This window comes from Gigantopelta aegis, chromosome 9, assembly GCF_016097555.1.
Source record: "Gigantopelta aegis isolate Gae_Host chromosome 9, Gae_host_genome, whole genome shotgun sequence".
Taxonomy (NCBI): Eukaryota; Metazoa; Mollusca; class Gastropoda; order Neomphalida; family Peltospiridae; genus Gigantopelta; species Gigantopelta aegis.
Window position 1 is genome coordinate 70,659,983 of NC_054707.1, and position 15,064 is coordinate 70,675,046.

At 35.3% G+C, this 15,064-nt stretch overlaps 1 protein-coding gene across 1 annotated transcript in view; it reads left to right on the forward strand.

Moving 5' to 3' along the window:
- Positions 1–15,064, forward strand: part of LOC121381371 (calcineurin-binding protein cabin-1-like) — a 77,689-nt gene that overhangs the window by 24,369 nt on the left and 38,256 nt on the right. Inside the window, exons 7-13 of the mRNA XM_041510657.1 lie at positions 1,584–1,713; positions 4,141–4,189; positions 5,020–5,120; positions 5,513–5,579; positions 5,936–7,844; positions 10,231–10,340; positions 14,662–14,744. Coding sequence (XP_041366591.1) covers positions 1,584–1,713; positions 4,141–4,189; positions 5,020–5,120; positions 5,513–5,579; positions 5,936–7,844; positions 10,231–10,340; positions 14,662–14,744 — 2,449 coding nt within the window. The remainder of the gene's footprint in view (positions 1–1,583; positions 1,714–4,140; positions 4,190–5,019; positions 5,121–5,512; positions 5,580–5,935; positions 7,845–10,230; positions 10,341–14,661; positions 14,745–15,064) is intronic.

Below are 15,064 nucleotides of genomic sequence, written 5' to 3' on the forward strand. Positions count from 1 at the left end.
GATTTTCAGTTTCCAGTGTCTCATACTTACTATCCACAAATTGCTGGTAAATAATGGGTGATTTTCAGTTTCCAGTGTCTCATACTTACTATCCACAAATTGCTGGTAAATAATGGGTGATTTTCAGTTTACAGTGTCTCATACTTACTATCCACAAATTGCTGGTAAATAATGGGTGATTTTCAGTTTACAGTGTCTCATACTTACTATCCACAAATTGCTGGTAAATAATGGGTGATTTTTAGTTTACAGTGTCTCATACTTACAATCCACAAATTGCTGGTAAATAATGGGTGATTTTCAGTTTACGGTGTCTCATACTTACCATCCACAAATTGCTGGTAAATAATGGGTGATTTTCAGTTTACGGTGTCTCATACTTACCATCCACAAATTGCTGGTAAATAATGGGTGATTTTCAGTTTACGGTGTCTCATACTTACCATCCACAAATTGCTGGTAAATAATGGGTGATTTTCAGTTTACGGTGTCTCATACTTACCATCCACAAATTGCTGGTAAATAATGGGTTATTTTCAGTTTACGGTGTCTCATACTTACCATCCACAAATTGCTGGTAAATAATGGGTGATTTTCAGTTTACGGTGTCTCATACTTACCATCCACAAATCGCTTGTAAATAATGGGTGATTTTCAGTTTACGGTGTCTCATACTTACTGTCCACAAATTGCTTGTAAATAATGGGTGATTTTCAGTTTACAGTGTCTCATACTTACTGTCCACAAATTGCTTGTAAATAATGGGTGATTTTCAGTTTACAGTGTCTCATACTTACCATCCACAAATTGCTTGTAAATAATGGGTGATTTTCAGTTTACAGTGTCTCATACTTACTGTCCACAAATTGCTGGTAAATAATGGGTGATTTTCAGTTTACAGTGTCTCATACTTACTGTCCACAAATTGCTGGTAAATAATGGGTGATTTTCAGTTTACAGTGTCTCATACTTACTGTCCACAAATTGCTTGTAAATAATGGGTGATTTTCAGTTTACAGTGTCTCATACTTACTGTCCACAAATTGCTTGTAAATAATGGGTGATTTTCAGTTTACAGTGTCTCATACTTACTGTCCACAAATTGCTGGTAAATAATGGGTGATTTTCAGTTTACAGTGTCTCATACTTACTGTCCACAAATTGCTGGTAAATAATGGGTGATTTTTAGCCTTTTGCCTTCAGTTAGTTATAGGGGCAGGATGTAGCCCAGTGGCAAAGCGCTTGCTCGATGCGCGGTTGGTCTGGGATCGATCCCCGTCGGTGGGCCCATTGGCCTATTTCTCGTTCCAACCAATTCACCACGACTGGTATATCAAAGGCCGTGGTATGTACTACCCTGTCTGTAGGATGGTGCATATAAAAGATCCCTTGCTGCTAATCGAAAAGAGTAGCCCATGAAGTGGCGATAGCAGGTTTTCTCTCACCATATAGCCATAAATAAAACGTGTTGAGTGCGTCGTTAAATAATATATTTCTTTCAGTTAGTTATTTATTCTGTTTTTAATTGTTTTTAATTATAATCCAGTTTAAAAAATAAATTATAATCATGTTCTTTGATGCAGGCTGTTTGTATTACATCTCACAAGCCCTGGAGAAGGACTGTGGATATGAAAAGGGAATAGCCCTTCGAGACGAGATGTTCCGAGAGCAGCCCAGTTTGCAACAAGACTCAAAAGAAATGTTCATGTTTTGGTATGTTTTGATTTTCTTTTCATCATCTGGGCCCATATTTCTGAAGGTATCTTAGCACTACGAGATTGTAAAACCATTGTACGGTATGAGTCTGTATGACATCACTATGGTACATGCTGTAGTGGAGTCATGGCCTACCATACATGTAGTTTTACGATTTTGTAATGCTAAGATAGCTTTGAAAAAAGCCTACCATATTTTTCGGCATATAAGCCGCTACTTTTTTATTATTAATTGCAAGGTGCGGTTTATAAAACGGTGCGCTTTATTTACGAATTTTACGGTAACCGCTGTGCATATAAACCAGAACTATTTTTTTTCATTCTCATAATAATAATATAGCATACCAAATGATTGGGACTTAAGTATTACAATGGAATGGCTCTTTATTAATAGTCTAGTCAGGCTAGAAACAATACATCACTTGTGTATTGTTATACTTACAGTTTCAAAAATGGACTCGTCCGCGAACTTTCTTAGTTTGATTTCTGTAACATTTATTGTTAGTAGTGCATCAGATGTGTTTGGCAGATGTTCAAAAATGAAGTAACTTTCCTCATATTATACAAAGTAGTGTTGTTATACTTTGTAGTAAACACACCCGACTTGCATGTTCGATATTGCAGATAAAAAGCCAGTGGCAGCCTAAACAATGTCACGTAATACAATTACAATGTCATGGCCATTTATGGCCAATTGCAAAAGCCGGACCTTAATAAGGACATCAAAACAGTTTCTTGATATCTTTAACGCCACTGTTTCTAACCTGTTTGTAATGTTTTTAATTAATATATCAAAATTTTAGTTTAGTACGAAGCTTGCGAATTAAAATCACATAATCGGAGTACCTGTAATGTTTGTATTAAATGTCGACATTTCCAATCTAATTAGCCTGCTAATTTATAGAGCATAACGTTGTTGTAATGTATTTCGTTATATTACATGTAATTATACATATATAATTCTTGGAAAATATATATATATATATTAAAGGCCGTCGTTTAAAAGTTATAAAACAATGTCAAAACTGTAAACGATCGATAGGACTGTGCTTAGTTTCGGTTCACTGCCACATATCCAGCTTGACCCGACCTCGTTTGAATATGTAATTTTTGCACATTGCACGCTAGTTAGGTTACAGAGAAATGCGTGTTTTGCAATCGAGTGAGTAGATCTATTAGTAATTTGCACTTATGCCCTTTTTTTTTGGTTCACGCTTTGTAATCATACTGGGACAAATAAAATATTATCATGTATTTTTACTAAAGCAAGATTACGAAATTAGCATTATCAAGTTCTTGTTCATATTTTCATGAAAATAGCGGGGTTTGTCAACAGTGTTTTGTTTACGAAACTTTCCCATTAGGTGAAATGAAACTAAAAGCAACACAATCAACAATTATTTATTGTTTGAATTTAAGGGAGAATAGATCTCTTTATTATTATTAAATACAAACAATAATTAGCTGTAATTAAGATTGTAGCTTTATTTTAACTGCGGCTTATTTAAAGGTGCAGTTTATGTACGAACAAAGGTCAGAACTTGGGTCTAAAAACAAGGGGTGCGGTTTATACACCAGTGCGTGTAATAAACCGGAAAATACGGTAGCCTACACTGTATGTTTGACGTAGTGATAATAATGGGAAGTGGTTCGAATTTCATCACAGCATCATTGGTTATAATCAGTCAATTCTCGGTCACTGTAAACCAAGCAAAACAATCATAATGGTGCTCTTTCTCACATCGTAAACGTGTCTATTCTTGGAAAAACCACATTGCAATCTTAATCTGGTTTACAGTATACAATCACTTCAAACATATATATATAGGGGCGGGACGTAGCCCAGTGGTAAAGTGTTCGCTTGATGCATGGTCGGTCTGGGATTGATCCCTGTTGGTGGGCTAATCGAAAAGAGTAGCCCATGAAGTGGCGACAGCGGGTTTCCTCTCTCAATATCTCTGTAGTCCTTAACCATTTGTCCAATGTCATATAACCGTAAATAAAATGTTTTGAGTGCATCGTTAGATAAAACATATTCTTCCTTCCTTCAGATATATATTAAAATGGGATGGATTTGATCAAGTTCACATGTTTATATTTAGCTAACCTTACCTTTAACATCTGATCAGTATCTCCTTTACCTAAGCATGAACACAAACCCAAAACCCATCAGATTTTACAATTATTCATCATTTAGACGATCTGCAGTTAACATTTTCCATGACAATCATTTATTAACTTCAAAATAAGTCAAAACATAAGTCATGGCAGAATCCAATTGATCAAGTTTGCATGTTCTACAATTAACAATTAACTGCTAAACTTGTTGGTCAGACCAGTTGGTGTATGATTACCAAATTTTAGTTAATTGAAAAGCTTAATTATTTTGATGTGCCATCAAGTTTTTTCGTTTCTTCTTTTTTAGTGATCCAGTAATTCATACTACAAAACTAGAACGTGATGTTGCCAAGAAGGTTTGTTTTTAGTTGTGAATGTTGGTTTTGTAAAATAATTCTTATTATCTACCATTAGAAATCACAGACAGTTGATATTATGTAACAGTGACTCAGGCCCGTAGGAACGACTTTGGGAGTGGGAGGGGGGGAGGGGCACTGACAGATCAGATACAAACTCTATATCAGATTTTGGTTACAATGGCAAACATTAATGTTTAAAAAAAACAAGGCTCACAATTGGGGGGGGGGGGGGGGGGGGGGTCATATGTCCCCACCCCCGGTTCCTACAGGCCTGTGACTATAACATTTATAAATAAAATGCCTTTAACTCTCTGGTGATTAGAAATAGGATTTTTAAGAACACTTTTCAGTAATGTTTAATTGAATTTTTACTAAGTTCTTCTTGGATTTAAAAAACAAAAAAAATATGGTTTGTAAATAGTGTAGAAGACTGGAACTCTCATTGATTCTCCCTGACAACATTTCACAATCTTAAGTTTATCTAGTAATAATATTCATATTTAACATACATCACTGCATACAGAAATGTTCTTTGATACCGTTTTCATTTGTTTCATTAAGGGATGTTGAATTTTAGAGTCCGGTGCAGGATTTGTCTGGAGAGGTGGTGCAACTAAAAAGGACATTTGCTTGTCTGTCAGTTTTCAGATAATTATTTTGTGTTATACAAAGGAAATTAGGACCCTGGCTGTACTCAGGAGGGTATGTATCCACAACCTACCCCTCATCTTCTGAATTCCCCTCTTGATTCACTTTTTATTTTATAATTGTTATGCTAACAAGTTATTTCACAATGGTTTTATTGCACATATTCTATGTCTTTGTAGTATGTTGATGAAGCTTTAGCAATAAGGGAAAAGCGCCGTGAACTTGCCACATCGCCACCACCACCTGTTATAACACTTCCATTGTCAATCACTGAATACACGTAAGTTTAGATCATATAACTTTTACAACATATTGCATATTTACATTTAACACTGATATGACTAAATATTATTTTTAGTGTATTTTAAAACCAAATGTGATTCTTGTTCTCAAATGTAGTGTTTAAATTTGAAACTAAACAGGGTCATAATTATTTTTTTGAAGTATATTTTGAAATACCACTTGTTATAGTATTTCCCTTATCATTTCACATTTTTATTCGTTAAAATACAAATGGGTTGTATCACAAAAGGGTTTTGTTCTAACTTGTATTAATTTTAAAAATGTATCCTAGTATGTCAAATTCCAAACAAAACAAATCATTCAGTTTATTAAATACAGAATATTAATTTTTACTTTTTTATTACTAAAATTGGTGCTTCTTTGTTTCAGGTGGAAGTGTATTGGTGATTGCCTGCTTGCTCTTTATGATAAAGCTACTAAATCTGATCCACCGATTGTAAGTTTAATTTCCCGTTACATTGCAAATCATACTTAGTCTAATGCTTATAAGTGTTTCAGTATCCACCACAAAAGCTAGTACGTTGCTATCTATTCAGAGAACACCACCAACTGTTTCTTTTTGAAATCAGTTATATTTTGTTAATGGTATGCTTTTGATATCAGGAATTTTTGTGCAGTTTTTCCAGAACTTTGAAAAATAAGTTCCAAACTTTTCATTCCCGTCTTTGCTTAAAAAAAACTTTTGTTGTTAAGGATCATTAGAAATATTACAGTACTGACATTGTTTATTTTATTATTAACATTTTACGTCCTATCCTATTGAGACATTTATATATGATGATGGTTTTTCAGAGTTTATGCCGACATGTAGATTTGTCTGAATATGAAGACAATGATATCACAGATGACATGACAAGGAAATACCCGACTCCTTCAAAAGACACGACAGACAAACAGCCTGAAGTACCTATGGATGTGTCTGAACCTGTTGCCATAGTAACAAACAATAAAGCTATTGGTCATAATGATTCTGTTTCCAGCAGAGCTCCAGGTCCAACAGAATTACCTCAAGGTCAACCAGAAGTACCTCATGGTCAGACAGAATTACACCAAGGTCAGACAGAATTACACCATGGTCAAAGACCTCAAGGGCAAGGTGAATGTCAGACATCCTCCACCAGTCTCAGTCAGGGCCAAATGGCTGCACGAAAAGCATTTTCACCCTCATGTGTTGATAAACCTGCCTCACTCCATGCTGAAAGCATGGACCTCACTCCTGACAGTGACACAGGGCAGAAAGTCACCAAAACTGATCCTGGTCCTGAAAATGTCTCAGAGCTTTCTGCAATAAAACCTGATCTAGTTTCTGCTTCTTCATCCACATTCACATCCACATCCACATCCACATCCACAACCCAAATTGTCAGTTCATTGATTTCAGATGGTGTTCTCAATCTGTGTAAATCATCGGAGAGCCAAGAAATGGCAATCTCAGAGGCACAAACCCTTCCTGTGACATCACATACCCCAGTGAGGTCAGCTCCTAGTGTTGTATCGGATAACATACCACCCAATAAAACCACCTCAGATATTCCAACAACTGTACCATATGGTGTCATGCTTAATCTGGCCGATGCAGATATATTGAAAATGCTATCGTCACCGAGTACCACACATTCAAAGCCTCTATCTTTGCTGACTAAGGCTTTGGCTGATACAGATGAGGAAGACTCCAGAAATATCCACAGAGAGGTGACAGCACCATTTCCTGAGACTGTCAGTTCACCCAGTCAAGTGACTTCCTTAAGTGGTCACAGTACAAAGAGCTGTAGTTCCTTGGATCAGATTCCTCCCAAGGCACACAACCACTCATCCACACAAACCACAGTTTCTTCTTCATCGCCCCCAAAAATTCATACTTGTAAGTTACCCATTCATGGAATTGGTGTTGATCATGTTTCGACGCCAGAACACAAACCGGCATCAGAACATCTCAGTCATTCATGTCCTTCCCTTTCTCATCCTCGATTTTCATCAAGTTCCACACACAGCCGATCATTCAGTGTTCCACAGCAGAGCTCCATGCTGCCTTTCGCAACCAGTCCATACTTGAATATTTCTAATCTAATTCAGGGGGCAAAACCGATCTCCAGCATCCCACCAAGCTCATCTCTGACCTTGCCCTTGTCTCTAGGCAACCCCTCTTCTGTGACCTTGCCCTTGTCTCTGAGCAAACCCTCTTCTCTGACCTTGCCCTTGTCTCTTGGTAGTCCCTTAACTCTGGGTATCCCCTCGACACTGGCCTTGCCCTTGACCTTAGGCAGCTCCTCGCTCTCCCTGCCCATGAGCTTAGGCAACCTGAACACAAACCTCAACCAAAGTCTTCCATCCAGCCTCTCCCTCTCTCTTCTGAGTGCTGCTCCAAGTCTGTCATTGGGCGGGACTTTGGACCAGGGTACAAACCGGGCTGTCTCCTCCCAGCAAGACGCAGCCCAGGCCCTAATGGCCCTCGCTCAGATGCCCATCATCCCTCAAATGCACGCCACGTCAAGCTCCAGTAGCTTCCTCAGCTCGCCCAGCCTGATTCATTCGCAGAAGCTCTCCACCACACAGAGTCTGCTTCATTCACAGAACCTCATCACATCACAGAACCTCATCACATCACAGAACCTCGGCACATCTCAGAGTCTGCTGGCGTCCATGATGGCCTGCGATGTCATCCTTCCCACCACCGCTCACTCTTTCCACACTCCAGTGTTAGGTATGTACCGGCATCCTGTAAGAAACTTGTTTTTTACCTAATGTGTGATTTAAAATATTTTGGTTCATATCAAAGTGTTACATCCCACTAGAACGTCAAGTGGGACCTGACATCTCAATGTCATATGATGACGTCATCAATTGGCATTCTACAATCTTACCGGAAAGTCGACCAGACGAGATCAGTGATATAAATTAAAATTGATTATGGGTAATAAATAGGATATTAACTCGCTAATATTGTGTATCATGTTTATGTCTCTCGTAAAATAATTTTCATTGTCACTGACAACTTAAATTATTTCACTTGGGGACATAAACATAATACCAAATGGAAGCTCGTTTAATGGCCTATAATTATTCTTAAAATTGAATTGACCTGCAAATTTCTCTCACCAGTAGTAAGGTGCTCGCTTGATGCTCATTTGGTCTAGAGTCGATCTCTGTCGGTAGGACCATTGGACTATTGCTATCCTGACTGGAATGATGCATATAAAAGATCCCCAGCTAGTAATAGAAAATTGTAGCAGGTTTTCTCTCTAAGACTATATGTCAGAATACCAATTGTTTGACTTCCAACAGGCGATGATTAATAAATTAATGTGCTCTAGTGGTGTCGTTAAACAAAACAAAATTTAACTTTGAAGCAGATGACCCAAGTTATTATGCAGGGTAAGATAGTTTTTTGCTTTTACACGGTTTTTTTAACCCTTAACTTACACATTACTTATTACTTACATGTTTCTTAAATGATCAGTTTTGGTATATTCAGTACGTTTTTTTATTGACCATGTTTTTGCAAACCTCACCATTTAAAGAAAACTATCCCTCTTGCTTTCCATCTGTCCCCTGAGATTTGTTCAAGGAGAGTCAGAAGATATTTCATGTTTTTTGTCAAATATGATACATATCTCATTGAATGAAGTTTGCAATCATACCTCACGGTGACTAGTGTGATATGATTGCAAACTTCACGAGATGAGATAGAAATCTTATTTGACCCAAAACATGAAATTTTCTATTTATTATATAACTTTTGGCAATTTACCTTTATTTTTAAAATGCCAGCAGCAAAATAGTTCCAGCTTTCTTGCAGTGACGATAACACATTTTTAGAGTGATATTTTAAGATATTTCACTAAATGTTATATAATAATATTTTTTTATCTCCCTTTTAGCATGTGAAGTTGTATGGTATCAATATGGTAATATTTTAAATAGCTCCCCATAATCTAAGTAATTAATCAGTCTCCTCAAGTTTTTCATAGTGAGAAAATGGATATATCTCGGAAACTAGTGTCTGCAAGTTGGAAAAAAAGTGGTAGTTTTCACATGAGGCTAGTTTTTTGCTGTTGCGTATATGGCTTTAAAATGGACAGGAACATCGCTTGCTTCTTTTAATTACAAGTGTTTTTGGTTGACGGCAATTAAGGATTTTCTGTTATTGTTTTTACATTCATTGGGGTATGAAAAAAATATCATCTGCAAACTGTGTGAATCGGCAAAGCCTTTCTCACATAACTTTGCAGATTTGTTGGGATTTTTTCATACCCAGATGAACGTAAAAGAATAACAGACCATCCTTATAATTAAATTTAAAACATACTTACTAATAATAATGTTAAAAGTTAATATTTATTTTGAATTATTTTTGGTCCATAAACAATAATGCTCATTAAGACAAAGTACTAATATAAAGTGACATCATCAGATATGACGTTCCCTGACAACGTTGTGCCCAAAATAATAACACCTAAATTATGTACACACATGCTGACCTCAAAATATTTATCCTCAAAACTAGAGCTGGGCGGTATACCGTTTGGTATCAGTATTATGTCAGTACCAATTTACCATACCGAGCAAATTTCAAAATACCGAAATTTCGGTATTGAAAAATATTTCCCGGAAAGCACTAATAATATATCTGACAAACACAAAATGGGTTGGTATAAATCAGACGAGAGCCGTGTGTATGGAATTTAATTGTATTTAGATGAAATTAGCGGGTGAGCCATAACACAGGCATGCATTTAAAGCCGAGTATACCGAAAATAACGCTCAATATCAGTATCGTGTCAATACCGAATACCGTACCGATATTAAGGGTAAATCACCCCCAAAATACCGATATCGATAGCGAACCTCAAATTTCAATACCGCCCACCTCTACTGAAAACCACTAAAATGTTAAGTTTAATTAGATTAAAATAACCTGAAATGAATTTCTGAATACTGACAACAGCTTTTAAAGACAATACTCAACTGAAATGCCCTTCCAGTGCTCAGAGAATACAGAAGTCCCTATTGTGCTCAAATCACCTAGATCTGAAGCCCTGTATGTGTATAATATATTTTTAAATTTAACCAAACAATGCTTGTTTTAGCTCATCCCGTTCACCCTCATCAGACAGATTCCCGGAACAGACGTGGACAGAAACGTAAAAGGGAGAAAATTCCGTGGGATGAACTGGGAATGAAGAGAAGATCTACTCGGGTGCTTGATTTTATCCTGCAACCACTGTTTGTATTGATTGATTAAAGCAAAGTCATAAACGTATACTACCACTGTTTGTATTGACTGATTAAAGCAAAGTCATAAACGTATACTACTACTGTTTGTATTGACTGATTAAAGGAAAGTCATAAACGTATACAGCCACTGTTTGTATTGACTGATTAAAGCAAAGTCATAAACGTATACTACCACTGTTTATATTGACTGATTAAAGCAAAGTCATAAACGTATACTACCACTGTTGGTATTGACTGATTAAAGCAAAGTCATAAACGTATACAGCCACTGTTTATATTGACTGATTAAAGCAAAGTCATAAACGTATACTACCACTGTTTATATTGACTGATTAAAGCAAAGTCATAAACGTATACTAGCACTGTTTATATTGACTGATTAAAGCAAAGTCATAAACGTATACTACCACTGTTTGTATTGACTGATTAAAGCAAAGTCATAAACGTATACAGCCACTGTTTGTATTGACTGATTAAAGCAAAGTCATAAACGTATACTACCACTGTTTATATTGACTGATTAAAGCAAAGTCATAAACGTATACTAGCACTGTTTGTATTGACTGATTAAAGGAAAGTCATAAACATATACAGCCACTGTTTGTATTGACTGATTAAAGCAAAGTCATAAACGTATACAGCCACTGTTTGTATTGACTGATTAAAGCAAAGTCATAAACGTATACTACCACTGTTTGTATTGACTGATTAAAGCAAAGTCATAAACGTATACTAGCACTGTTTGTATTGACTGATTAAAGCAAAGTCATAAACGTATACTACCACTGTTTGTATTGACTGATTAAAGCAAAGTCATAAACGTATACAGCCACTGTTTGTATTGACTGATTAAAGCAAAGTCATAAACGTATACTACCACTGTTTGTATTGACTGATTAAAGCAAAGTCATAAACGTATACTAGCACTGTTTGTATTGACTGATTAAAGCAAAGTCATAAACGTATACAGCCACTGTTTATATTGACTGATTAAAGCAAAGTCATAAACGTATACTACCACTGTTTGTATTGACTGATTAAAGCAAAGTCATAAACGTATACTAGCACTGTTTGTATTGACTGATTAAAGCAAAGTCATAAACGTATACAGCCACTGTTTATATTGACTGATTAAAGCAAAGTCATAAACGTATACTAGCACTGTTTGTATTGACTGATTAAAGCAAAGTCATAAACGTATACTAGCACTGTTTGTATTGACTGATTAAAGCAAAGTCATAAACGTATACAGCCACTGTTTGTATTGACTGATTAAAGCAAAGTCATAAACGTATACAGCCACTGTTTGTATTGACTGATTAAAGCAAAGTCATAAACGTATACTACCACTGTTTGTATTGACTGATTAAAGCAAAGTCATAAATGTATACTACCACTGTTTGTATTGACTGATTAAAGCAAAGTCATAAACGTATACAGCCACTGTTTGTATTGACTGATTAAAGGAAAGTCATAAACGTATACTAGCACTGTTTGTATTGACTGATTAAAGCAAAGTCATAAACGTATACTACCACTGTTTGTATTGACTGATTAAAGGAAAGTCATAAACGTATACAGCCACTGTTTGTATTGACTGATTAAAGCAAAGTCATAAACGTATACTACCACTGTTTGTATTGACTGATTAAAGCAAAGTCATAAACGTATACAGCCACTGTTTGTATTGACTGATTAAAGCAAAGTCATAAACGTATACTACCACTGTTTATATTGACTGATTAAAGCAAAGTCATAAACGTATACTAGCACTGTTTGTATTGACTGATTAAAGCAAAGTCATAAACGTATACAGCCACTGTTTGTATTGACTGATTAAAGCAAAGTCATAAACGTATACAGCCACTGTTTGTATTGACTGATTAAAGCAAAGTCATAAACGTATACTACCACTGTTTGTATTGACTGATTAAAGCAAAGTCATAAACGTATACTAGCACTGTTTGTATTGACTGATTAAAGCAAAGTCATAAACGTATACTAGCACTGTTTGTATTGACTGATTAAAGGAAAGTCATAAACGTATACAGCCACTGTTTATATTGACTGATTAAAGCAAAGTCATAAACGTATACTAGCACTGTTTGTATTGACTGATTAAAGCAAAGTCATAAACGTATACTAGCACTGTTTGTATTGACTGATTAAAGCAAAGTCATAAACGTATACTACCACTGTTTGTATTGACTGATTAAAGCAAAGTCATAAACGTATACAGCCACTGTTTGTATTGACTGATTAAAGCAAAGTCATAAACGTATACAGCCACTGTTTGTATTGACAGATTAAAGCAAAGTCATAAACGTATACTACCACTGTTTGTATTGACTGATTAAAGCAAAGTCATAAACGTATACTACCACTGTTTGTATTGACTGATTAAAGCAAAGTCATAAACGTATACTAGCACTGTTTGTATTGACTGATTAAAGCAAAGTCATAAACGTATACAGCCACTGTTTGTATTGACTGATTAAAGGAAAGTCATAAACGTATACTAGCACTGTTTGTATTGACTGATTAAAGCAAAGTCATAAACGTATACTACCACTGTTTGTATTGACTGATTAAAGGAAAGTCATAAACGTATACAGCCACTGTTTGTATTGACTGATTAAAGCAAAGTCATAAACGTATACAGCCACTGTTTGTATTGACTGATTAAAGCAAAGTCATAAACGTATACTAGCACTGTTTGTATTGACTGATTAAAGCAAAGTCATAAACGTATACTGCCACTGTTTGTATTGACTGATTAAAGCAAAGTCATAAACGTATACAGCCACTGTTTGTATTGACTGATTAAAGCAAAGTCATAAACGTATACAGCCACTGTTTGTATTGACTGATTAAAGCAAAGTCATAAACGTATACTACCACTGTTTATATTGACTGATTAAAGCAAAGTCATAAACGTATACAGCCACTGTTTGTATTGACTGATTAAAGCAAAGTCATAAACGTATACTACCACTGTTTGTATTGACTGATTAAAGGAAAGTCATAAACGTATACTACCACTGTTTGTATTGACTGATTAAAGCAAAGTCATAAACGTATACAGCCACTGTTTGTATTGACTGATTAAAGGAAAGTCATAAACGTATACAGCCACTGTTTGTATTGACTGATTAAAGCAAAGTCATAAACGTATACTAGCACTGTTTGTATTGACTGATTAAAGGAAAGTCATAAACGTATACAGCCACTGTGTGTATTGACTGATTAAAGCAAAGTCATAAACATATACTAGCAGATTATACTTTTGACGTCACATGCATAGCTACATTACAAAATCATTCGTTTTTATCTCTAGGTCTTCATACAATGTACATGAAGCTGAAATAATAGCTTTCCCCCGTAATTTTTATGGTCTGCAGGATAAAGATAATAACTAGTTAATGACATAGGGCTTAACAGGATAAAGCCAATATCCTACATCATTAACTAGTTATTCTCTATATAACTTATTACTTGATATTTGTTTACATCTCAATACAGGTTCAAGGTTTTATTTCAAGATATTGTTGAGTGACTTAAAATAAATTCTACTACTGTAAGAATGTAAAAACAAAATAATAGCTTTATGTAATAAGAAAACCTCTTTTTGGGGGGGTGGGGGGCTGGGGGGTTATAAATATATAATAATATTATTTTAAAGAATTTTAAAAATTAATTCTATAGCAAGCCTCAAGATTTCAAATTTGATGGCAAAATACTGCTTCGGTTCTGAGTGCTGTAACCTCTGAACTCAATAGGAACATTTCTTCAGTAATCATGGTAATGGTTGATATTGTTAAATTTAATAATTGGTTGGGTTTTGTTTTTTTGTTATTTTTTTTGGTGTATGTGGGGGGTGGGGGGGTTACCAGTATGTTAATGGAGTTCCTCAACTTACATATTGATCTCTAATTTTGTTTAATTTATTTTCATTTTGAAACATAATTAGCTCTGTATATTTCTAAACTAATTCTTTACCCTATTTCTCCATAACATTTTATGAAAGCATGTCATCACGGTTGCATTTGAAGGATTTGTAGCAACATTGTGATTATATGATATCTAATGTATTGTATGCCTAGTGGTGATAATATGATATCTAATGTATTGTATATTTAGAACCATATGCCTAGTGGTGATTATATGATATCCAATGTATTGTATATTTAGAACCATACGCCTAGTGGTGATTATATGATATCTAATGTATTGTATATTTAGAACCATACGCCTAGTGGTGATAATAATACTTTGTTTGTCAGGTTCGAAATACGAGTTCGAGGAAGAAGGAAGACTCTATCAACCTGGGTGAACTGCTTCAGAAGTTCCTGCCTTCATCTCTCCTGTAACACTTTATTTTCTCTCTTATGGCAACACATCACCAATTAGCATGTCGTTACTTGTTGTAGCAGCTTAATATAGTCCGGTTTAGGAAATAGTTTTTCATAAAAAAAATACTACAAAATTCTGATATGTTTTTTAAAATCTTTCTTTGATGATTACACATTGGTTAACCTCTGTCGTATTTAAATAACACATTGGTTACTTGTTACATGTAAATGTGTAAGTAGTATAGTGCCACTTGTATAACAGCACCACGAGGCGGTGGTCTGGTATTTGAGAAAAAAAAATTAATTGTTTACACGGTACTTGTTAGTTGAGAGA